Below are 22,176 nucleotides of genomic sequence, written 5' to 3'. Positions count from 1 at the left end.
TGCAAATAACGTTAAGGCGTGGAAGGCTCCCCTGATCAAGTGATGCCACTGAAGTGTTGGAATTCACTAGTTACAGTAAATAGATGGGGGTGTTGGGGAGACCCAAGAATGGCATGTGCTAAGGCCCTGGGGTGAGTGCACTGTGCCTGTGCAGGCTGCAGGGTAGGTGGGGGCCAGACCACAGGCAGCCGGCCGGAGCATGACCGGGGCCTGTCTTTGCGGTGAGAGCAATGGGAAGCCACCTGCTGGCTGGAAGCAGGGGGAGGCAATGGTCACATGGGTGTTTTGTGGGGGCATCCCTCTGGCTTGGGGCGGCAAGGGCGATTGCGGCGGGCGAGCCAGCGCCCGAGCTCCGAGCCCACCGACCTGCTGCACGAGGAGCCCCGCGGGGCTGCAGCGCGCAAGGGCACAGCTGCGGCCCCGCGCACGCGGAGGAGGGGCTCCCACGTGGGCGTGCCGGCCGCCTGGTGCGCGTGCGCGCGGCCAGCGCCTCCGCGGGGCGGGCCCGGTGACGTCACCGCGCGCGCCTGCGCCTGACGTCACCGCGCGGCGCCAGCAGGAAGAGGGGCTCGGCGGCGCACGTGGAGGGCGGCGCGGCGGTCCGGCGGGCGCATGGCGAGTTCCGCGGGGCTGGCGCTGTGCGGGCAGGCGCTGGTGGTGCGCGGCGGCAGCCGGTTCCTCGCCACCTCCACTGCGAGCAGGTGAGCGGGCGGCGGGCGCGCGGCGGGGCCTGGGGGGCCGCTTCCCTCGCTCGGGTCCGGGCGGGGGGGACCCGGCCCCTCCCCCCTCTCTCCCCCTCCCCCTCCTTCCTCCCCCCCTTCCCCCTCCTCCTCCTCGGCCGGGCCACGTGCTCGTCTTCTCCCGAGACCCCCCCAGTGCCCCGACGCTGCGGGCCGCTTCGGGCGGGGCCCCGCGGGGCCCCGGCCCTGCCCCCAGGGGAGCCCGGGCGCGCCCCCTGCCGCCCCCCCCCCCCCCCCCCGCTGGAGCTCCGGGTCCTCCCGGCGCAGCGCCCCCTGCACCCCGTGACGCTTTGCTCTCGCAGGTTCATGCTCCCCGCGGTCCGGCCCCACGAGGTCGGCCTCGGGCGGGCCCTTGCTCCCGTCTGGGGGTAGTTGCGGTTCGTGCTTGAAGCCGATGACACGGGTGTCAAGTGTAGACACTCGCTCTGCTCTTTGTTCAAGGCTGGGTTTCGGTTAACCCGGCGCACTGTTAACCATTTGGTTTTCACGGACGATAACACTCACCAACTTGTGGTTTGTTCCAGATTACTTATTTTTATTACTTTCAGTTATTACTATGATTTGCTTATTTATGTATTTTTTTGGTTCCAGATTATTTTGTTTTACAGGCTCGTGGTATCCTAACACATGCCTCTGGGAGTCATGGGATTATTACACTTGATACTGTGCTTGATATAGAACAACTGTAATAAACCCCCCCCCCCCTTTTTAAGAATAGGATATGCCTTTTTATTTTTTTTTAACGTTTTATTTATTTATTTATTCTTTAGATTTTTAAAAATATTTTATTTATTCATGAGAGAGACCCACATACACACACAGATGCAGAGACACAGGCAGAAGGAGAAGCAGGCTCCATGCAGGGAGCCCCATGTGGGACTTGATCCCGGGTCTCCAGGATCATACCCTGGGCCACAGGCGGTGCTTAACCACTGAGCCACTGAGGCTGCCCCACGTTTTATTTGTTCATGAGAGACCCTGAGAGAAAGAGGCAGAGACACAGGCAGAGGGAGAAGCAGGCTCCATGCAGGGAGCCCGTCATCATGGGATTCAATCTGGGATCACGCCGTGGGCCAAAGGCAAGGGCTAAACCGCTGAGCCACCGGGGCTGCCCACATAATTTTTTTTTTTAGTATGATTCCTCCTTTGTGCCTCTTTTTAAAAAAATATTTTTTATTTATTTATGGGAGAGGCAGACACACAGGTAGAGGGAGGAGGAGGCCTCACGCAGGGAGCCCGGTGCAGGACTTGATCCCAGGACCCCGGGATCGCAATCTGAGCCGAAGACAGATGCTCAGCCGTTGTACAGCACGTCATTAGTTTTAGATGTAGCTTTTAATAATTCAGTTGCGTATATTGAGACGTTTTTAAATGGTGGCAGTTTCAAGTTTATTATTATTATTTTTTTTTATTTTTAAGATTTTGTTTATTTATTCATGAGAGATACTCAGAGACAGGCAGAGACACAGGCAGAGGGAGAAGCAGGCTCCATGAAGGAAGCCCGATGTGGGACTCGATCCCGGGACCCCAGGATCACACCCTGAGTGGGAGGCAGACGCTCAACCACTGAGCCACCCAGGAGTCCCGGTTTTAAGCTTACGTGCAAGAATCTCACCAAAAACCATTCGAATGTGATTTCTTCCAACATAACTCTTTTGCATCAATTTTCTAGGGCGTGAAAGAATAACGTATTACTTCCTATTAAGTTTTTGTCCTCATTTGTTTTACTTAACCAGTAATTTTGAGTGCAGAACCATGCCATTGGTATATGGCAAATCTGAAAAAATTAAGCAAATAAATAAAGCTCCTTAGCCTTTCTCTGAAATACTTTGCAATATTTTGTTGTGGATAAGACCCTTAATTTAAGGAATATGAAAATATTTGTACTCCAAGAAAAAAAAAAAACCCTCACGTTTTTGTTAATAAAGTGCTCCCTTTAAAGTATTTCTGTTTTTCCTTAGTGATGATGACGTCCTCTTCACATATGATTGCAGCACAGCAGAAAAGCCACAGGAGAATAAAGGGTGAGGTGATGGGGAGACTCTTCAGACCCGATCATGGTTGGACCAAAGGGGACAGGGTAGCCCAAGGAGTAAATTGTTGTCTTACTGAGTAAGCTGTCTTGCTCGTCAAAATCTTCATTTGTGTTTACACTGTTGTGTGGATGAACTGGGTACCACATCAGGAAAGAAAAGTGGAACCAGCTTTAAATTTGGTGTTAAGAACATTAGAGTAGTTAGGGTTTTTCTAAATACTTTTACTTAGTTTCTGTCAGTAATTAACTCTGGTGGAATCTTGAAGTAATGCAATGCAATTTTAAATGCCCTGAAGTTAGCTTTAGTTAATTGGAATATAAGAAAAGAAGAGTGTGATTATTTGTCTGGTGCCCTTTTTTGGTAAAATTGGTCTTGTGGCTCCTTTTTTTTGTTTTTATGATTTAGTCCTTGACTCTAGTTTTTGATTCGTTTATGTCCCTGAGGGAGTGGGCCATGTGATCTCTGAGAGTCTTTCTGGCCTAGCTCTTTGTTTACTTATTTATTTATTTTAAATATTTTATTTATTCATGAGACAGAGAGAGGGGAGGACATAGGCAAAGCCTCTCAGGGAGCGGGATGCAGGACTTGATCCTGGGACCATGAGGTCACGCCCTGAGCCAAAGACAGATCCTCAACTGCTGAGCCACCCAGGAGTCCCTGGCTCAGCTCTTTGGATTTTAGTCTGTGTGCTGAGAGATTTTTCTGTTTCATTAGATTTATTCCTTAAAAATTACAGCTGTTTTGACTTTCCCCCTGTTTGGTTAATACGTGTTTATGTTCTGGGTACATGAACCTCCTGCTGTTTTCTCTCTCTGCTCATATAAACGAGCAAGGCTAGCCTGGAGGAACGCAGCCCTGTTCACACAGGTAAGCCTTGATGATCCTTGTCTTCTCTTCTCAGGGAGGACGGGCAGCCCGTGGATAAGGGGAGTGACACGATTCTGGCGTCCACCTTCTCCAAGTCTGGCAGCTATTTTGCTTTAACTGATGACAGTAAGCGTCTGATTCTTTTCCGTACAAAACCATGGCAATGTCTGAGTGTCAGGTATGAAATGCTAACGTTGAATAATTTCGATGTTGAACGCACAGCTTACACTTGCATGCCTGCAACAATAGTGACGTAGTAAATAAGCAACTAACACGTAGTCTCAGCCTTGTGCCAGGCACTGTTGTCAGTGCCATGTGTGATAACTGATTTAATCCTCAAAACAACCCTGTGTCGTGGGGGCGAGGGGGTTCTCACCCACATCCCTGGCTGGAGTCTGGAAGCTGATCCCAGTCAGCTCAGGGCAGAGCTGGGTCCTGCACCTGGTCGCTCTGGCTCTAGAGTCGGTGCCCCTGGCCACCAAGCAATCATGTTTTCCAGTGTTCCCCCAGCCTTGTCGTGGCAGAAATGAAGAAAATCAGGATTAGGAGAGGAGGCGGGTGATGTTGATACAGGCCCTGGGCAGGTATAAATTCCTCTTGCTTGGACGGGGTCCTGATATTAAGTTCTTTATTTCCTCAAGTGGGTGAGAGCCGGGATTATGAGGTCTTTGTGACAAGGATGGAAGCACCCACACGGGGCAGAGTCATCCTGTCGCTTCATTGTTGCCTCCCTGAGGCTGCACAGCGTAGCTGTCCCTCAGGAGTAAGGGATAAACACATGCAGGTGATGATATATGTACTACCCAACAGGCGAGGTTAAGGAATTTCACTTTGTAGCTGGCTCACATCTGTGTTGGGGACAGCTGTGCTTTTTGGATTCCTTTTGCATCTTATTTTCTACAAGAAGAGTAAAAACACAAACCGCAGGTGGCAATCTATGTTGGTATGTGTCCCCTGTTCAGGAGGGTGCATTGTCCTGACCTTGGGACAGGGGTCACCCACACAGCCTGTCAACGCCCCCCTGTCCTGTGGTGGAACCTGCCCATTGACTGCAGGGCGAGTGCCCAGGGCTTCTGGTGGGGCTCTGGCTATTGTCCAAGAGCTCCTGGCATCGTGCAGGGTCTGGAAGAAGGCATCTAGAGTTCTCTCGACTGTCCTCAGTTTCCTTTTTTTTTTTTTTTTTTAAGATTTTATTTATTCATTCATGAGAGACAGAGGCAGAGACCCAGGCAGAGGGAGGAGCAGGCTTCATGCAGGGAACCCAACGTGGGACTGGATCCTGGGTCTCTAGGATTACGCCCTAGGCTGAAGGCGGCGCTAAACTGCTGAGCCACCAGGGCTGCCCAGTGTCCTCGGGTTCCTGAGGCTGTCAGGATATCAGGGGATGCAGGGCAAGGTCTGGAGTGGAAGGCCCGGGTAAGTGTGCAGGCACAGAGTCGTGTGTCTGTATGCCTGGTTCCCTCTGCATTGTCCAGGGATGTTTGAGGGGAAGGTGCTGTGTCTTTGTTTTGTTATTTATTTATTTATTTATTTATTTATTTATTTATTTATTTATTTTTTAATTTTTTAATTAAAAAAATTTTTTTTAATTTATGATAGTCACACACAGAGAGAGAGAGAGAGAGGCAGAGACATAGGCAGAGGGAGAGGGAGAAGCAGGCTCCATGCACCGGGAGCCGGACGTGGGATTTGATTCCGGGTCTCCAGGATCGTGCCCTCGGCCAAAGGCAGGCGCTAAACCGCTATGTCACCAGGGATCCCTGTTTTGTCTTTTAAAGGTAGTGTGTTGGCGATTGTCTTCATGGAAAGATCTAGAAATTGTCAGGATGGGAAGTTACACATTAGCAAATGGTGGTTGGCACTTGCCTTTTTTCTCATTTAATTGTTTTTTTTGGCCTTTTTTTTTTTTTAAGATTTTAAAAAATTTATTTATGAGAGACACATATGGCAGGGGGTGGGGTGGCAGAGATACATGCAGGGAGCCCTACATGAGACTCAATCCTGGGACTCCAGGAGAGAGAGAGAGAGAGGCAGAGACACAGGCAGAGGGAGCAGATTCCATGCAGGGAGCCCGACGTGGGACTCGATCCTGGGGCTCCAGGATCACGCCCCGAGCCGAAGGCAGATGCTCAACTGCTGAGCCACCCAGGGATCCCAGCCTTGTTTTTTTTTTTTTTTTTTTTTTAAATTTTTATTTATTTATGATAGTCACAGAGAGAGAAAGAGAGAGAGGCAGAGACATAGGCAGAGGGAGAAGCAGGCTCCAGGCACCGGAAGCCCGATGTGGGATTCGATCCCGGGTCTCCAGGATCGCGCCCTGGGCCAGAGGCAGGCGCCAAACCGCTGCGCCACCCAGGGATCCCCCAGCCTTGGTTTTTACATTGATGGCCAGCAGAGTAATTTTGTGTCGGAAAGCTCTGTGTGAGGTGTGCCTCTCGTGTTGCTTGGGGGAGGTACATGGTGCGTGCAGACAGTGCTTACAGGACCCCGTATAACTCCCATCCCATCTGCGGCAGCCACTGAGCCAAGGGGTCAGGCCAGAAAATGTCGTGGGTCTAGAACGTGGGTCTATTTCTCACGTTGCCTAGTCCTGTGGATTTACGCTGATCTCAAAGTAAGATGTGCTGCTGCCTGGTCCCTCAGCCATTACACCTGGCGGGGGGGGCACGAATAGATGGACTCTTTCCTCAGAGAAACACCCATTCTCGACACATCTGATCTTTAGTCCAGTGTTTAGGGTGTCCTGGGCTCACTTTACCCACATTGGAGCAAGAGTTGCTCACAGCTCGGAGCTCTCCATTGGCTTTAAAACTTAATCCTGGAGGTTTTTAAGGAAAAGCCCAAATGGGAGTAGTGCATAGCAGTGATTCGTTTCAAGGTGTCTGTTTACAACGCAGAGGCTCAGAACCAAGGCCAGGTTTTCTAAACCAAAAGTCGGGTGCTTGGGGTGGCAGGATACTTTGTGTTGTGTGTTGTGTACGTTTATTGGTGAGAAATCTTAGGTAGGAAATCTCGCTGTTTCTGAAACTGCCTGTGTTGAAATAATAAAAGCGTGGAAAGGCAGAGAGCCTCAGGGGATGGGATTGTCCTGCCCGAAGCGGCCTGGCTGCTGGAGGTGGCGGCGTCAGGGAGCTTGGTATCCTCGGTGCCCTGTGGCCACTGGGCCCCCACACGCTCGGTTTTGTTGAATGAGTGTGGTGCTCTGGAGGTGGCCTTGGATGGACACCAGGCCTTTGGGGTGATTTTAGGGCTCAGCTACCTGACCGGGGCGGTGCTCCACTTGGTGGCCGAGGGGAGAGGCTCAGGCTGGCCCCGGGGGTGAGTGAGGACAGGACGCTGGGCAGTGAACCCTGTGACTGGAGGGAGGCGGAAGGGCGGAGCCCTCGAAGCCTGGTGAGGCCCCTGCCTTCCGACTGGGGCAGAGCGGCCAGCCCACCCCCGTCTGGGTCTGTGACCTGCCCCCTCAGACTCTCACCCCTGCGTGCCCTGTATAGCAAAGGTGCGTCCTGGAATCCTTGCCAGGACTGACCAGCCTCAGAAGATAAAGCCCCAGCAGAAAACAAAGGGACGAGATTCTGGAGCCATTGCTGTGCTGCGCTGGCGGGGGACAGCGGTGGGGTGCTCGTGTGAGTCCACGCCCCATCCTCCGGGGGGTCCAGCCCCCGCTGTGGACCAGTGCCTGCGCAGCAGCTGCATCAATGCACGTCAGAACGTGCGGCGGCGCTTCAGTGACTGTGTGGTCGGAGAGTTGGTTAGTCTTGCCCGGAGCCGTTTGTCTTTCTTCTGTTGTTTTCTCCGTGTTTGTTTCTCTCTCTCTCTCTCTCTCTCTTTTTTTTTTTTTTTTTAAAGATTTTATTCATGAGAATACGCAGAGAGGAGAGAGAGGAGAGAGGCAGAGACACAGGCAGAGGGAGAAGCAGGTGCCATGCAGGGAGCCTGACATGGGATTCGATCCCGGGTCTCCAGGATCAGACCCTGGGCTATAGGCGGTGCTAAACCGCTGAGCCACCAGGGCTGCCCCTCTTTTTTTTATTTTTTAAGATTTATTTATTTATTTGTGAGAGACACACAGAGAGAGGCAGAGACACAGACAGAGGGAGAAGCAGGCTCCATGCAGGGGGCCTGATACGGGACTTGATCCCAGGATCCCGGGATCACACCCTGGGGTGAAGGCAGGCGCTAAACTGCTGAGCCACCCGGGAGTCCCTCCGCATGCTTGTCCTTCTGTGGCTCCACTGGCTCCAGGAAGTTTGGGAGAAGGTGCAGCTGCCACAGGCTGGAGCCTTGGGACAGCTACAGGCCCTCTTACCTGCATTTTCCGGCCTCTTGTTCCTCTGCTCCCGAGAACATGGGAGGGTCCCACATCGTCTGGTCCTCATGTTGGAGATGTGGCTTTCTTGAGCTTCAGTTTCTGTTTCGAGTGACATCTGGGGTCCAGCTGTGGGGAGCTGGGTGCCCTGTGCACAGACACTGGCTCTTGTTGGAAAGTGAGTCCACTTCCACCCCCTTTGGTGACAAAGGAGAGGAGGGACCCCAGCTCTTTTGAGGGGAACCGTGGTAACGGTAGGTTACATGGATGTTTGTGCATGAAGCAGTAGGATAAGTACAGGTGTGTGAGATCCCTGGGTTGCCGTGTGGAAAGCAGGCTCTGCTGTAGGGATGCCTGTAGAAGGGAGGTGACCCGGGAGAGCGAGAGGAAGCTGCGTGAACCCTGCTCCCCACCAGCAGGCGAGACCTAGAACGGTAGGTGTGTGTGTGTGTGGAGTGAGCTGTCACTTTGTTGCTTAGGCTGGCACAGGATGCAACCAACGCACAGATGTGGCACATCTTTTGAACCTGGACCAAGGGCTTGAATTGATGAGTGTGTGAACTTTAACACAGCCTGAGCTGGAGCCCCGACCTCCCCAGCAGTGCACGTGCTGAGGCAGCTCGCCCTCCTCTGGAATTGCCCTGGGGGTGGGGGGAGGGACAGCGAATGCTGTGTGTGCTGACGGGGTCTGTCGCCCCATTCAGGGGTGTTGTGTGTGGGCAGCACGGGTGGGATTCCCGCGCAGCAGGGTCCTCCGGGGCTGGGGTGTGGACTCAGTGGTCCTGGACCTCCAAGGCTAGGAGGGCCCTCTGTGGTGTGTGTGCTTGTGGTTCCGATCAGAACATGTTGCTGTTGATGAAGCTGACCATTTTCTTCCCCAAAGTGCACAGTAGAGGTGCTGGGGTCAATCAAGGAGCGATTCTCCCAATATTTTATTACGACAATCTTCAAATACACGGCAAATTTGGGTAGATTTCACATTGGATACTTAGATTTTGCTGTCATAAAAGCAAAAATATTCCAAAGTAGAATTTGGCTAAGGTATTGGCTTTGTCTTTGTTCTCTTAACTGCTTGAGTTTTCTGGCACTGCTTTTGGTAACTGGCAGGGAGATAGATCCGGGGCGAGGGGCTGACGTAACGGCAGCAGAACTTCCGGCCTGCAGGTCTGTCGGCCGATCTTGTGCTGACCCATGCAAGCCAACTGTGGGCGTCTCTTGCCTTCCAGGACCGTGGTGAGGAGGTGCACGGCCCTGACCTTCACGGCCTCGGAGGAGAAGCTTTTGGTGGCCGACAAGTCTGGGGACGTTTATTCCTTTCCTGTGTTGGAGCCACAGAGATGCGGTCAGCTTGAGCTTGGGCACCTGTCAATGTTGTTGGACGTGGTATGTGGGTGATGGGCCTAATTAACTCAGCTGCAGTCAGGTGGGGCGGGGGCAGTCACCGGGGAGGTGAGGCCGGGTCTGTGAGCCCAGCTGTTGGGGTTAGGGTTCTGTAGCAGGGACAGCTCTGTGGCTCTGTGAGTGGGAGTTCGTGGGAGTTTGTGGGGGGTTCGCGGGAATGGAATTGAAGGTGAAGCTGACAGGGTAAATGCCTGCAGGCCACTTTGGAAGTGCCTGGGTGGTTCCAGGTGTGAGGCACAGCCTGGTTTGGGTGACGAAGTGGAGGAGGGATGTGGAAGGGCAGGTGCCATCTCAAAGCCTGAGCTCGTCCTCCTGTTTTCTGGGCCTCACCTCTGTCCTTCCAACCCCTGAGCCTGGAGCTCCCCCCCCCCCCCCCGCCAGAGGTCCGGTGAGGGCTGGGGGCGGTCAAGAGGTGGTGGAGCTGGGGTGGGACCTGACAGGAGAGACCGGAACAATGAGGGAGGGGTTCTTGAAGGAAAGACCACCAGGACGTGGTGATTGCCTGGCCATGGGGACACTTGGAGGAGGAAGAGAGGAAGGCCAAGGGATGGTGTGCCAGGTGGCAGGAGGGAGTTGCATTGAGACAGGCATCTGGATGCCGCTGCGGCCTGGTGTAGAGCGGGGTACAAGTCCTGGGGGGGTGCTGGAGGTGGGGGGCAGCTCTGGCCACTCTCACCAGCAGGTTTGTCCCTGCTAATCCCCTGTGTGCAGGCTGTGAGTCCCGATGACCGCTACGTCCTCACTGCCGACCGGGATGAGAAGATCCGGGTCAGCTGGGCTGCGGCACCGCACAGCATCGAGTCCTTCTGCCTCGGGCACACAGAGTGAGTCCCCTTCCTGCCCCACAGGAGGAAGTGCAGGCTGAAGCACAGGTGGGCCGCCTGCGCCTGGGCGAGGGCCTTGTGTGAGAGGACCTGCCCTGCGTGAGTTAATTCTGAGGTTGCTCCTGTTTCTTGGTTTTGAATGGAATGTAAATTGACTTCTGTGAAGGTCACTAGCGGCCTTGTTAGTAGCTCACGTGGGCTTTGATTCAGGTCTCTAGCAATCCAGCGTCTGGAGTTACGACCTGCAAGCCCTGTGGCTGTCTCTTACTGGGGTCTGCTGCTCCTCACTGTGCTCCCACCCAGCACACAGCACTTTGCCTCAGGGCCTTTGGATGTGCTGTCACTTATCTTCTCAGCAAGGTTTCCCTTCCGCTCTTCCAGTGCTGCTGGGCTTTTCTCTTAGTCTGCACTGTCTAGACAGGAGCCCTGAGTCCTGGAGTCTGGAGTGAGATGTGCTATGAATGTACAAGACCCAATTTAAGAGATTTCATAGGAAAAAAGAACATAGAAACAGCTTGTTACTAGTCTTAAGTTGTGTGTTGAAATGGTAGTATTTTGGATGAATCGGGTTAAGGAAGAGTAGTAGCGTCAGTTATTTTCACCTGTGTCTGTTTCTTAATGTGGTCACGTGTGAACGTAAATGGTGTGGCCGGCGCCGTGTTTATGTTGGGGGCGCTCTCCCAAGGCCTCCGCGGGCCCGACTCCTGCCGGCGCCCTGCACCGAGGGCCTTGCGGGCTGCGCTCCCGGCTGGCTCCCGCCCTCAGCACCCTGGCCGGCAGGTTGAAGGCGCTCAGTAGGTATTTCAGCTTGTGAACAAAGAGTACAGATAGGCGTTTAAGGATCTCGTGGAGGATCTGTGGAAACTGGTTTCCGCCCTTTCCGCCCTTTGAGCCAGTGAGGTGACTTAAGCCCTCTGTGATGACGTTCTCCAGGGGAGAGGCGATCGTGGGTGTCCCGCGAGCTGTGGGCTAGTGATGGCGTCCTTGCTGGGTGAGACGCGGGGAACGCTGTCCCGTTGCCACGCTAGAGGCTGGATCTCAGCTGGCAGAGCCCAGGTGGGGGCTGCCCGGCCAGCGGTAGAGGACAGTGGGTCTGATTCTGTCCGCTGGCCTGTGTTGCTGCCCCCACCCCCTGGCTCTGTCCTGCGGGTTCCCCCTCCTGCCCCCAGGCTCCCTGTGGTCACCAACCTGCAGGAAAACCCGCAGGAAGACCCGCAGGGAAGGTCTTGGGCTTGGGAGCAGGGCAGCCCGAGTGAGCAGTACAGATGCTCGTGGTGTCCCCGCAGCATGGCTGGGGCGCACTCCTGCTTGGGGTCTGTCGTGGTGGGGCTCCTGAGAACGACGCGGCATGCTCCTCCAGCTTGTCAGTGCTGTCCAGCTACACGGGGGACCCATTGCAGTTTTTGTGGGGGGCCCAGGGCGGGGAGAGGAGGCTTCCTTCTAAGATGACAGATGGGCGAGCAGACGTCACAGCAGCGCACGGGGACTCGGCTCACCCTCAGCTCTGTCTGCACTGTAGGTTTGTGAGCCGCATCTTCGTGGTGCCCGACCACCCCGAGCTGCTGCTGTCCTCCTCTGGGGTAAGTGCTTTTAGCAAGGGGGGCTGCCGGGGTCGGGGAGGAGGATTGGGGGGCAAGGATGGACACGCAGCCTTTGTTCGCAGAGTGGGTCTTTCGCCTGGTGGCTGTCCACTAGATGGTGCTCGTCTTCTGAATTTTGGAGCTGTGGCTGGCTCTCCACTGAGGGGTGTTATGTGTGTGTGTGGGGGGCACCACGGGAGCAGGGTGTGAGGATGGTGTTCTCAGGGCTGTCGTCACATGACGTCACCACCATTATAGCAGTTGGTGGAAGACCTTTCTGGGTCCGGGGGTCCTGGGTTCCATCCACTTACCACTGTGCTGGCTCTTGACCCTGCCCCTCAGGTGGGGCCCAGCCTTGGTGGGGGCTTTGACCTGTAATGAAAACTTCTACGTCCTGGCAGTTGGGGCTTGAAGCTTGATGGTTTAGTGATCAGAGACTTGGCTCTAAGGAATAATCTGTGAAAGGATCATGGAGCAGTAGTCTCTGCCACAGTGAAGGCTTTGAATTAGTGGTGGTGTCTCCTTTTCTTTCTGGAAGCCCTGTCCTTGTCCTTTCTTGCCCCTTAGTGTTTTATGGGACTCAGATGCCTGGGGTGGTGGGGGCTGCATGGAAGGGCCCTGGACCTTCAAAGAATTAGGGTTTCTGGGTGGGAACAGTGGACTCCGTGGCATCCTGCCACATCTGGCCGCTGTGTGTGCATGTGTGCTGCTTTCCTTCACCACGTCGTGTTCTCACGGTTTCTGCTGTCCCGTCCTGTACTTCCCAGCAGTGTGTGGTCCTGTGGTAGCAAACAGGAAAACAGATGTGGCCAGAGTCCTCAGGGGCGGCCAGTTTTTGTGAATTTTGCCGTACCTATGCCTTTTACTTTTTCTCATAATAAAAAAAAATAGGTGCCCAGAAAAATGAAATAAATACCTTTGATTTTAGCACTAGCCTGGCAAGTTCCAGCATTTTGCTTGTAATCCTGTTTGAACATGTAGGAGGGCTGGCGCTCTGGCTGCCAGAGTGCACTGTCCTCTGTCCCCTCACACCTTGCAAAAGGGACTTTTCATTTTCACTAGAAGCATATACTTGTGAAATTATGCTGTGCCGCCTGCAGTGGAAATTGGCCGTGGCTCCCACCGGCTCTGCCAAGGTGCGCCCTTGGGACCCACGTAGCCAGAGAATGTGAGCAATCGAGAAACGAGAACACACATTTTCCCTGTGCCCTCCTGCCCTCTGTGGTGATATGCCCTTGCCCTTTGTCCACTTGTTTACTGGTGGGCTACACCCCACCCCGTTCCTTTTCATTCTCTTGCTCTCGCTCTCCTCTGTTTGGGAGCAGCGCATCTGAAGGTGGAGGGGGGGTGTTGTCATAAAGCTACTTTCCTGGAAGTGCCCTTAATCCCCCAGCTCCTGGTTGGAGGGATGCCTGGCAGGGTGGTACCCAGCGGAGGAAAGCCTGGTGGGTGGCAGGTATAGAGCTTGAGGTGAAAGCTCCCCCAGGGATTTGGAAGGCATGGGGCCCGTGTTTTCGCTGGTTGATCCCCAGTGTGCCTGGCTTTTGTGAGATGCCTGAGGCCATTGTGAGTTTGGGTCCTTTCAGTGGGATCTGTTTCCGCTTCTCTAGATGCCCCGGGGGCCTTTCTTGCCCCTGTGCTCTGAAGTTAGGGGAGGTGGAGGCCGGGCTTGGGAAACCGGCTGCCCGGTCGGGGTGGCCCCTGCGGTGGAGATCTTGGGCCCGGCAGTGTCTTCACTGGGGTGCTTCCCCTCGAGTCTGTGGTGTGGGATGTTGGGCTACGTTTCCTGCTGCTTCTTTCCCTTGGTCTCTCTCTCATGCTCCTGGTTCAGCTTTTTGAGACTCCTCCTCAACTTTAGTTCGAGTGTCCTGTGGGTATTTCACTTCCGCTGTTCCTGGTAATTGTCCGGAGCTTTTTCTCATACTGAGTGTCCTTTTGTTAGGCGCCCCGTTCGTCAGTCCTGAGTGCACGTCTTTGGTCTCACCCAGCCCACGCATGTGTTGCCTTCGTCCTCTGTGGTGTCCATGTCCCACAGATGTCTGCTGGTCTCATCTATCCATTTGTGATGGGGACGGGGCCATGGCCAGCCTGGTGGAGGCTGCGTCTGGGAGCCCAGGGTGTCGGAGTCGGGCACCTGCAGGCCATCTGGGTCAGCCCTCTTCTGGTGATCCCTTTGCCGTCTTCACCGTTCGAGCATCAGGCCTGTCCCCGTGCTCCAGGAGGTGACCAGGGAGGGCTGCTTGTGCTCCTCAGCTTGTATCTGGAGTCCCTGAGTCGGTGGCCTCTGGCTTCCTGGCTTCAGAGGGTGAACCTGCCACTCTGACAGCACCCCCTCCCATCACCATGCTGCTGCTGGGTCGCAGCCTCCTGCACCAGGTCCTCCACTCTTCTGCTCCAAGGGGGCCTCACCATTGTCTTCTTTTGTTGCATTTCTGTCCCCCAGGCTTCACACCTCAGAAACATCCCTTTCCTGTCGCTGTGGGGGACCTAGGGGTGGGTGACCATTAGCCCCTGAGTTTGTGTGCTATTTCCATGGCAGGTATTTGTGCTTCTGCGTAGTACCCACACACCGCTGCTCTTGGCTCCTAAGGGCCTTGCTCTTGTTCCCTTCCTCCCAGTCATTTAGAAACTCCCCCATGTGCTGTGTCTGTGCCATCTCAGCAGGCAGCTTGGAATCTGGGCCTCGGGTGCCCTCTTGTCGGGATGGCCTCTGTGCACACCGGGGAAGGGGTCCCCAAGGTGCCATCCAAGGAAATGAACCAGCAAGGCTTCATTTCACTGCCCTTGTGTCTGAATGTTCTCAGATGTGCACTTCTTTCTACATCCTGTCCTTTCAACGAGGTCATCGACAAGCATTTGTTAATATGAGCCTTTTTCTGTCGTATTTACATATTTTTCTGGAGCATTGAGGCTTTTTTTTTTTTTTTAAGATTTTATTTTATTATTTATTCATAAGAGACACAGAGAGAGGCAGAGACACAGGCAGAGGGAGAAGCAGGCTCCATGCAGGGAGCCCGACGTGGGACTCGATCCTGGGTCTCCAGGATCATGCCCCAGGCTGAAGGCGGCGCTAAACCACTGAGCCACCCGGAGATCCCTTACTGAGGGGATGCCAGTTAATACACATGCCAGTTTCCCTGCAGGCTGTACCAGTTGACAGTCTTGGGGGTGACACATGGACTCCCCCTTTTTCTTCTTTAAGAATTTTATTTATTTATCCACGAGAGATAGAGAGGGAGGCAGAGATACAGGCAGAGGGAGAAGCAGGCTCCATGCAGGGAGCCCGATGTGGGACTCGACTGGATCCCGGGTCTCCAGGGTCCTGCCCTGGGCTGAAGGCGGTGCTAGACCTCTGAGCCACCCAGGCTGCTCGGACTCTCCCTTTTCACTAAATAGGGATGTGGGACAGTCGTTGTGCTCATCGGCCCCACCCGCATCGCTCCTGTGCAAATGTGTGACTGTTGATGCATCTGTGCGTGTGCAATGTGTCTGCGAGTGTGCTCCCGGCTCCAGTACGGCAGTCATGACCTTTGACGTCCTGCATGTGACAGGCAGGTTGTCTTGTGTCGTGTGTTAACCTAACGATTGGCATGGCCGCACTGTCATTGCTCAGAGCAGGGAGCCTCTGTGCGCTACGTGTCACTGGGTTAAGGTTCCGCCACGGGGTGGGTGCCCTGGCGTGCCAGGGATGGCCTGCTCTGTGTGCACACACTGACTGGTCCGTGGTGTGTGCAGGACTGCACGCTGAGGCTCTGGGAGTACCGCGGGGGCCGAGAGCTGCACTGCTGCCACCTGACCAGCCTGCGGGAGCCAGCGGAGCCGTGCGGTGACAAGGTAACGTCACACTGTCTCTTGGGTCTGTGGGGACTTCTGGGTGCCGCTCTAGTCACTGGGATCCTGTGAACAAGACCGCTCGCTGTTGTGTTGGAAACGTTTCCTTGCCGTCTACGCAGACTCCTTCCACCTTGGGAGAGATCGTGTATTTCAAATTCTCAAAGCGCCCGGTCCTGTAAGTGGGAAGTAACTTAAATCTCACCTTACTTGTGTCTGAACACCCACTTTATAGAAATGCCTCCTCCAGTCCTGCTTGGAAATGGAAAAGAGCAGAAGGCTTCACCGGGGGTTATCAGCCAGTCAGGGAGCCGAGCACCCTTCCCGAGTCTCCCTTTGTCACGGGTTAATCACATGACGCCCCCTTACCCTGGGAGGGCACACTGGTCAGCGTATCCCCAGGTCAGGTCTCCTGGGCCCTGGTTGTTACAGAGATTTTCAGGGAGTATGTGTGGGCTGCCTTTTGGGGTGCTCCATGGTGCTCCTGGGCCGGTGCTCTGCACAGCTGAGGTCCAGGTTGGTCACCTGAGAATGGCCCCACCAGTTTCCCCGAGGCCCTCCTGGGCTGGGCAGGGAGGGAGCCGTGCTTACGCGGGACTGCAGAGCTGGCCCTGGGGGTGCTCTCTGCTGAGCCGGGTCCTGGCTGTCCTCAGGGCAGCTTTGCCCTTTCCCCTGGAGCTCCTGTGTGGCACCCTGCCTGCCCGAAGGAGACCTGGGCCAGAGTGGGAGGGCTCGTCTGACTCATCCTCGGGTTGGCTGCTTTCCCTTGTCGCCTCGGAGACTGCTCTGTAACTGCCGCCCTTACTGGCCTCAGAAGTGGGCAGACCGGGCTTCCACTTGTGACCGGCGCCTGGATGTTCCCTCTCCAGGACGTGTGGACCTTGCACACATAACTGTGTCTCGTTAATAATCCGTTGTGTTCTCTGTCCCCTCCTGTCCTTATTCTTGACCAGTTCCTTTGGCTCTGGAGACACTGAGGGAAGGCCACAGTCACGGAGAGGCTTTTGCTGTCTGCTGTGGCACGTTGGGATTGTGAAACTGGTAGTCTGCTGGGTCTTCCTCTTCTCTCACTGATTTCCAGAAAGTTCCAGGACTGTTTTTTTCCTTTCCTTCCTCTGCCATAGTGGCAGCTGTCAGAGTTTCGCTGTGTCTAAACTCCACTTGAACAGGACAGTCCAGAGTGGGGAGGCTGACAGGCTAACGTGCTGTTAAGTTGCTGCTTTTCTTTGCAGAGGTTTGCTGCATCCAGGATCGCTTACTGGAGCCAGGAGAGCTGTGTGGCGCTGCTGTGTGACTGGTGGGTGAGCTCACATGCTGCCTGCTTTGCTTCGGGGTCTTGCACGCCGGCGCTGAGGGAGGGGATCCGCAGGTCTTTCCACTGGCCCCCGTGGGCTCTCCTACACTGGGAGCTTCAGGTGGTCTTGTTCATACAACCTGTCCCCGCAATGAATTTCACTCTGTGAGGAATTGCTGTTGCACGATGGGTATGGGTTCCCTTTCTTTAGGGTGGCGCCCTTTTGCTGTTTAAATTCACTAGCTTCCAGCTCATCATTTGTGTGTGATAAAATCCCATGTGAGGGTCAAGGAAAAGTTGCAGAATCCACTTTAGTCAGCCTCACCCGAGGGCCAGACCCGATAGAGCCCTCACACCCGACCCAAGGCAGGTCACAGTATGACCCGCCCGAGGGCCCGTGGTGCTGAGGAGGAGGATTTCAGGGCCACATGCCATCCAGTGGGTTCTTGAGTGTTTTTTATGTGCCAGGTGGGTCCTGGTGTTTCTGCACATGTCATGTGTCCTTATAATAAGATGTCCTCTGCAGGGCATCTTGGTTTGTTTTAAAATATGGATCAGGTTTAGCTTGGGTAAGAGTGCTGATGCGGAGGTGCCTGAGCCCAGCGCCCCGTGCTGTCTGCTGCTCTGCAGGTGGGATAGCCATCTTCTCCACATGGTGTCCTTTGTCCTCTACTGGGCCTGTTAGGACACACTTTCCTACAATTCAGGGACTTAGACTCATCATCTCTCTGTTCCTGTGGTTCTCAGGTTGGGAGGGGGCTCAGCTGGGTGCTTCTGGACGAGTCTCTCATGAGCTCGCAGGGTGTTGGCAGTGGCTGGGTCTTCTGTTCGGGGCTGATGTGGGTACAGTATGTTATGCGGTGATACCCTCCTGGGCCTTGTGGTAGTTGTAATAATTTTTCTCTCTTTCTTTGCGGAAAGTATTCCTGTGGTCTACATCTTCCAGCTCGATGCCTCTAGACAGCAGCTGGTTTACAAACAGCAGCTGGATTTTCAGCACAGAGTGTGGGACATTGCTTTCGAGGAGAGCCAGGGACTGTGGGTCCTGCAAGACTACCGGGAAGCCCCCCTTGTGCTATGCAGGCCTGTGGGGGGCCAGTGGCAGGTGAGACGTGCTGGGCCCCTGCCGCCCCTAAACCTGTGGTGGGGGTGGCACGGGGTGACAGCTGTGCTCACTTAAAGCTTGATTATGTCTTGGTGATGCGGGCTGCATCCTTGGTGTGTGTGTGTGTGGGGGGGAGCTGGAGGACATGTGACGTGGGTGCGGGAGCCAGGGCGCCCAGCCAGCTCATCTAATGTCATAACACCTGCAGTGTTTTTTGCAGGGTAGTCTCCTTCATTGGCATATTTTTCTTGTGATTGTCTTGGTCACACATCTTTTTAGCAGAGAAACCAACAGCTGGTGTGGCTTGGCTGTGTGTCCTTGATGTTGGCAGGCTTCGCACGGCCTTGTATCTGGGGCACTGGAATCAGGGGTGGAGAAAGGTGCGTGGGCTGCGGGCTGAGTGAGCCCCTCCTCACTGGGTGACGTGCGAACCTTACACCTTTTCTGAGCCAGCTCCATCTGTAAAGTGGGGCTGTCTCCTGCCTGTCCCGAATCTCCTAGGACACTGGGGGGAAGAATCAGACAAAGCACGCCAGCTCTCTGTGCAGATTGGCTCATCCTTTATAAGTGCTTACTTGACCGAGGCTTGGGAGATGTCCCTGAACCTTTTGGGTATTTTAGTCTAAAAAAATAGTGACAAGCAGGATGCTACTAGCTGGTAATGTGTCGTGTCTGCCAGGCTTCTTGGACAAGGTCACATGTGACAAGCCAAGGCATAGAATGCTGGCAGCCCGCACGTCACAGGTCATTCTCCTGACGTAAGGTGGTGACTGCTGTGTGCCAAGGCAGGACAGCTTTGCCTGAAGTTCACGGGGGGGGGGGGTGGGGGTGAGCAGGTGTCTCCGAGCCCAGCAGCCTGGACCACACCTGGCAGGTCTGTTTGTGCCTTTCCTGGCAGCTCTGGGGCTTCACTCCTGCCTCTTTCCAGTAAGTGTTTTCCGTTGTCTTCTCAGGCTGTTCCTGAAAATGCCGCTTTAAAGAAGGTCTCTGCCCATGTTCAGGAGAATTGGGCCATGTTGGAAGGTGAGAATGTGACTTTGGACTGCTTTGCAGGATGATGTCGAGCACTGGCCACAGACAAGGCCACATTGTAGAATACTGTATATAGTAGGAAGCCACTTTTGTGGGCGAGAGTCCAGGATGTGTGGCATGTGCCCATGTCCCCATCCAGAGGGCCTGTGGCTGGTCGGGGCGGTGAGGAGCTGACACACACTTGGGCCGTCTGTGTCAGGACAGTTGAGCTGCGTGGGAACCGGGTCAGAGTTGGAGTGCTGTCTACCTCTCTGCCTTCAGGGCTGTGCCTCACTGCGTCCCTGGATGGGGCCAGCAGCTGGTGGGCTTTCAGACGGAGTGGCCGGGCGAGTCACAGACTCCGAACTGTTGGCTCTGAGTGACCACAGCAGCTGCATGTGGTTCCTGACCACAAGGTTAGGCATGGGGACAGTCAGTGACATGCCCAAGGGTCTCCATGGCCCAGGGCGGGTCCCAGTAGGAACAGCCAGACAGAGGGAAGAGGAGAGGCATTGGTGAGATGGGGGACACCCCTCTTCATGGTGCTACAGTCTGTGAGGAGTGTTCAGGCTTTTGGAGCCACGTCAGAGGGCCCACGGTGAGCTTTGGGTGCCACCCTCAGTCCTGTTCAAGAATGTTAGGATGACAAGATCTCGCTCTATTTCTATTGGTAGAGGAAGGCAATCCCTTAGTTACACAGCCTCTGGCGACCCTGTGATGCTTTTCTCGGGCAGAGACTTAAAGCAACTGTCAGACAGATGACTGGTAACTCAGCATTGAGAGTCAGACGCCTTCATTTGAGTAAAGAAATTACTGCCCAGAAGACATCTTTCAAAGTATTCCCCAGAGAGAAGTCCAAGTTCCTTGGAACTCGAGAGATTCAACCATAAATTCAATTTCTGTTGACAACTAGCAGTGATCTAAACGTCTCCTGGAAGGCAGTCTCGTGATGATTTGTTGGTTCTGGGTCCCGGGGTTAATTTCCATCCTTTTAGGGTGACAGGCCTTCGTTCTCCTTAGCGCTGTGTGGATTTGCTTTAGCAACAGTGTCAGACTGATGTGTAGCAGGACTGTGTTGGGGTTGCTAATGAGCCTGCTCCTCGCCTGGCATGTGCCATCCCCCCATCTGGGGCCTGGGGCCAGCGGCCAGCATGTCCTGCTTGTGGGACAAGGCGGGCTTAGCTTCTCTGAGCTTCTGTAGATGAAACAACCTATTCACGGTGCAGGGGTGAGGGAAGGTGCAGGGGGAGAGCACGGGGAAGGCAGGCCAGCTGAGCCTGAAAGTCACAGAAGGGGTAGGGAAGCCTGAGCGAGTGGGAGGTCACCGTGCAGGGCACAGGCGCACACAGGAGTTTCTGGCCAGGATGAGGTGGACCCCGTGTGACTGGTCTGTGGACATCATGCCCCTCAGCCCTCGACACTTAGGTCAACCTGCATCTGTTACCCGGCTGTTAACAAATAGCCTGCACTTGGTGAAAACACTACTTTTTATCTCGCTGTTTGTGTGGGTCCTAGTGCAGTCCCTAGAGGACTCGTTCCCTGAGGGTGGATATGATTCCAGGCGCATGGAGTGGTTGGCATCGACCTGGTCCCTTAGGCTTCTGGGCCACGGGCCTGACTCCCTCACTGGCTCTTGGCTGGAGGCCGCCCTTAGTCCCCAGCACAGGGGCCCCCGTGGGGTGGTTCACAGCATGATGGCAGCTCCACCAGTACGAGTGCACAAGCCACAGCCCTTGTGCCTCATCTCCCAGCCATGACCAGGCTTTGTTCGGTTAGAAGCTATCTTAGGTCCAGGTGGCATGGCCACCAGGAGATGGGCATCGTGTGGGTGCCTTGGAACAGGCGCTGCACGTCCACTGCAAGTCCCGGGTTAATCCCCCTGCAGCAGGGTTTCACGGGCACACTGGTCCCCATCCCACCAGGTTCTGTTCTTGTTGCTCCCTTGCAGGCATGGCTGGCGTGGATGTTGGCTTCAGTGGTCTCTACAAGGCCACCTTTGACAACGTGACCGCCTACCTGAGGAAGAAGGAGGAGAGGCTGCAGAAGCGGCGACAGAACCCGCCCCCTGGGCCTAACGGGCAGGCCAAGAAGATGAAGCCGGGGGAGGCATCCGTGAGGTCCTAGCCACACCAGCTGCGCCCTCTCCCTGCTGGCGGCTCCCTTGAAGAAGCAAAAAGGGGGATGTCGTTCCCAACCCACGCTTGGTGGCAGTCAGGTCCGCACCAGCTCAGCGCACACTGGGCCGTCCCAGAGAACGGGTTGGTGTCCTGGGCTCTAGAACTTCTGCCGCTGAGCAGAGGCTCCTCTGCCTGGCACCTTGGGCACCCCCTGGCTGAAGGGAAGCTGTGCCACGTGTGACTCAAATAGAGATACTACAAGTGAGTAGTGCAAGTGCCTCGAAGCACTTTTTCTTCATATTGGAGGAAATCGGAACCTGCAGCACGGTGGCTGTGGGTTTTGCACTGTTCCCCTAACGCTGGATGCGTTTTCCTCCCCGGGGAGACCCACACACCAAACGTGTTTATGGCAGTGCAATAGACCCGTTTTGTCCCCACGTCTCCCTCTACGTGGTGTACTGCACCGTCCAGCATGGGGGGCCACTGGCCACGTGGGTGCTGCTCAGGGCTGGGTCCCTGCATGGCGAGCCGTGTCCATTCAGGAAATGCAGCTGCCGCCACCGCGATGCAGCCTTAGTGGGGATGTAGGGCGCAGACCGGGCAGATTTCGGGGTATATGAGGACCCAGGAGCCGCGGCTGGAACTGAGTTCTCCAGGGAGATGGTTGAGGACGTCATGTATGTTTGCAATTTCCACGTGAGCTCTGTGCACACGAGGCAGAGACTGGGGCTGTCGGCTGAATTCTAATCACTGATCAATAAAGATGAGCTTTTTGCAGCTTCGGGAAATGTGTAGCGGCAACATTTGGAACTGATTCAGAATATATGGAGCAAAACCATTTTTGACGAGTGTACTGTTTATGACGGAAATGTTGACTTTCTGGGATGAAAGAGTTTTTTGGTGGTTGGGCTTTATAGATGTGTCTGCTGATTTATTTATCCATGCTTTTACCCGCTCTCCAGTGATCGGTCTCAAACATGGGAAAACCCGTGTATGTCCGTGATGAATTCGGAGCAGGCTTTCTTGGGGTATGTACAACAGATTATTTTGTGTGTCAGGAG

At 54.7% G+C, this 22,176-nt stretch overlaps 1 protein-coding gene across 4 annotated transcripts; it reads left to right on the top strand.

The window, feature by feature from the left end:
* The first annotated feature begins 544 nt into the window (after nucleotides 1-544).
* On the top strand, nucleotides 545-21,953 carry WDR4 (WDR4 tRNA N7-guanosine methyltransferase non-catalytic subunit). Of its 4 annotated transcripts, XM_072807098.1 has the most exons (12): nucleotides 1,103-1,253; nucleotides 2,702-2,764; nucleotides 3,678-3,821; nucleotides 4,831-5,059; nucleotides 9,179-9,335; nucleotides 10,065-10,177; nucleotides 11,697-11,757; nucleotides 15,493-15,591; nucleotides 16,821-16,885; nucleotides 17,804-17,987; nucleotides 18,941-19,010; nucleotides 20,947-21,953. In XM_072807098.1, exons 4-12 carry the CDS (start codon nucleotides 5,028-5,030, stop codon nucleotides 21,120-21,122), a joined length of 957 nt encoding a protein of 318 aa, XP_072663199.1. In that variant the 5' UTR covers nucleotides 1,103-1,253; nucleotides 2,702-2,764; nucleotides 3,678-3,821; nucleotides 4,831-5,027; the 3' UTR covers nucleotides 21,123-21,953. The 4 variants fall into 4 exon arrangements, with proteins under 4 accessions (XP_072663198.1, XP_072663200.1, XP_072663199.1 ...); XM_072807097.1 differs by lacking the exons at nucleotides 1,103-1,253; nucleotides 4,831-5,059 and adding an exon at nucleotides 545-701; XM_072807099.1 differs by lacking the exons at nucleotides 1,103-1,253; nucleotides 4,831-5,059 and adding an exon at nucleotides 565-701 and having other exon boundaries at nucleotides 3,678-3,769.
* Nucleotides 21,954-22,176: the final 223 nt, after the last annotated feature.

The sequence above is a fragment of the Canis lupus genome, chromosome 30, assembly GCF_048164855.1.
Source record: "Canis lupus baileyi chromosome 30, mCanLup2.hap1, whole genome shotgun sequence".
Classification (NCBI taxonomy): domain Eukaryota; kingdom Metazoa; phylum Chordata; class Mammalia; order Carnivora; family Canidae; genus Canis; species Canis lupus.
Note: the sequence above shows the minus strand (reverse complement) of the source record. Positions and strands in the feature narration are given on the sequence as shown.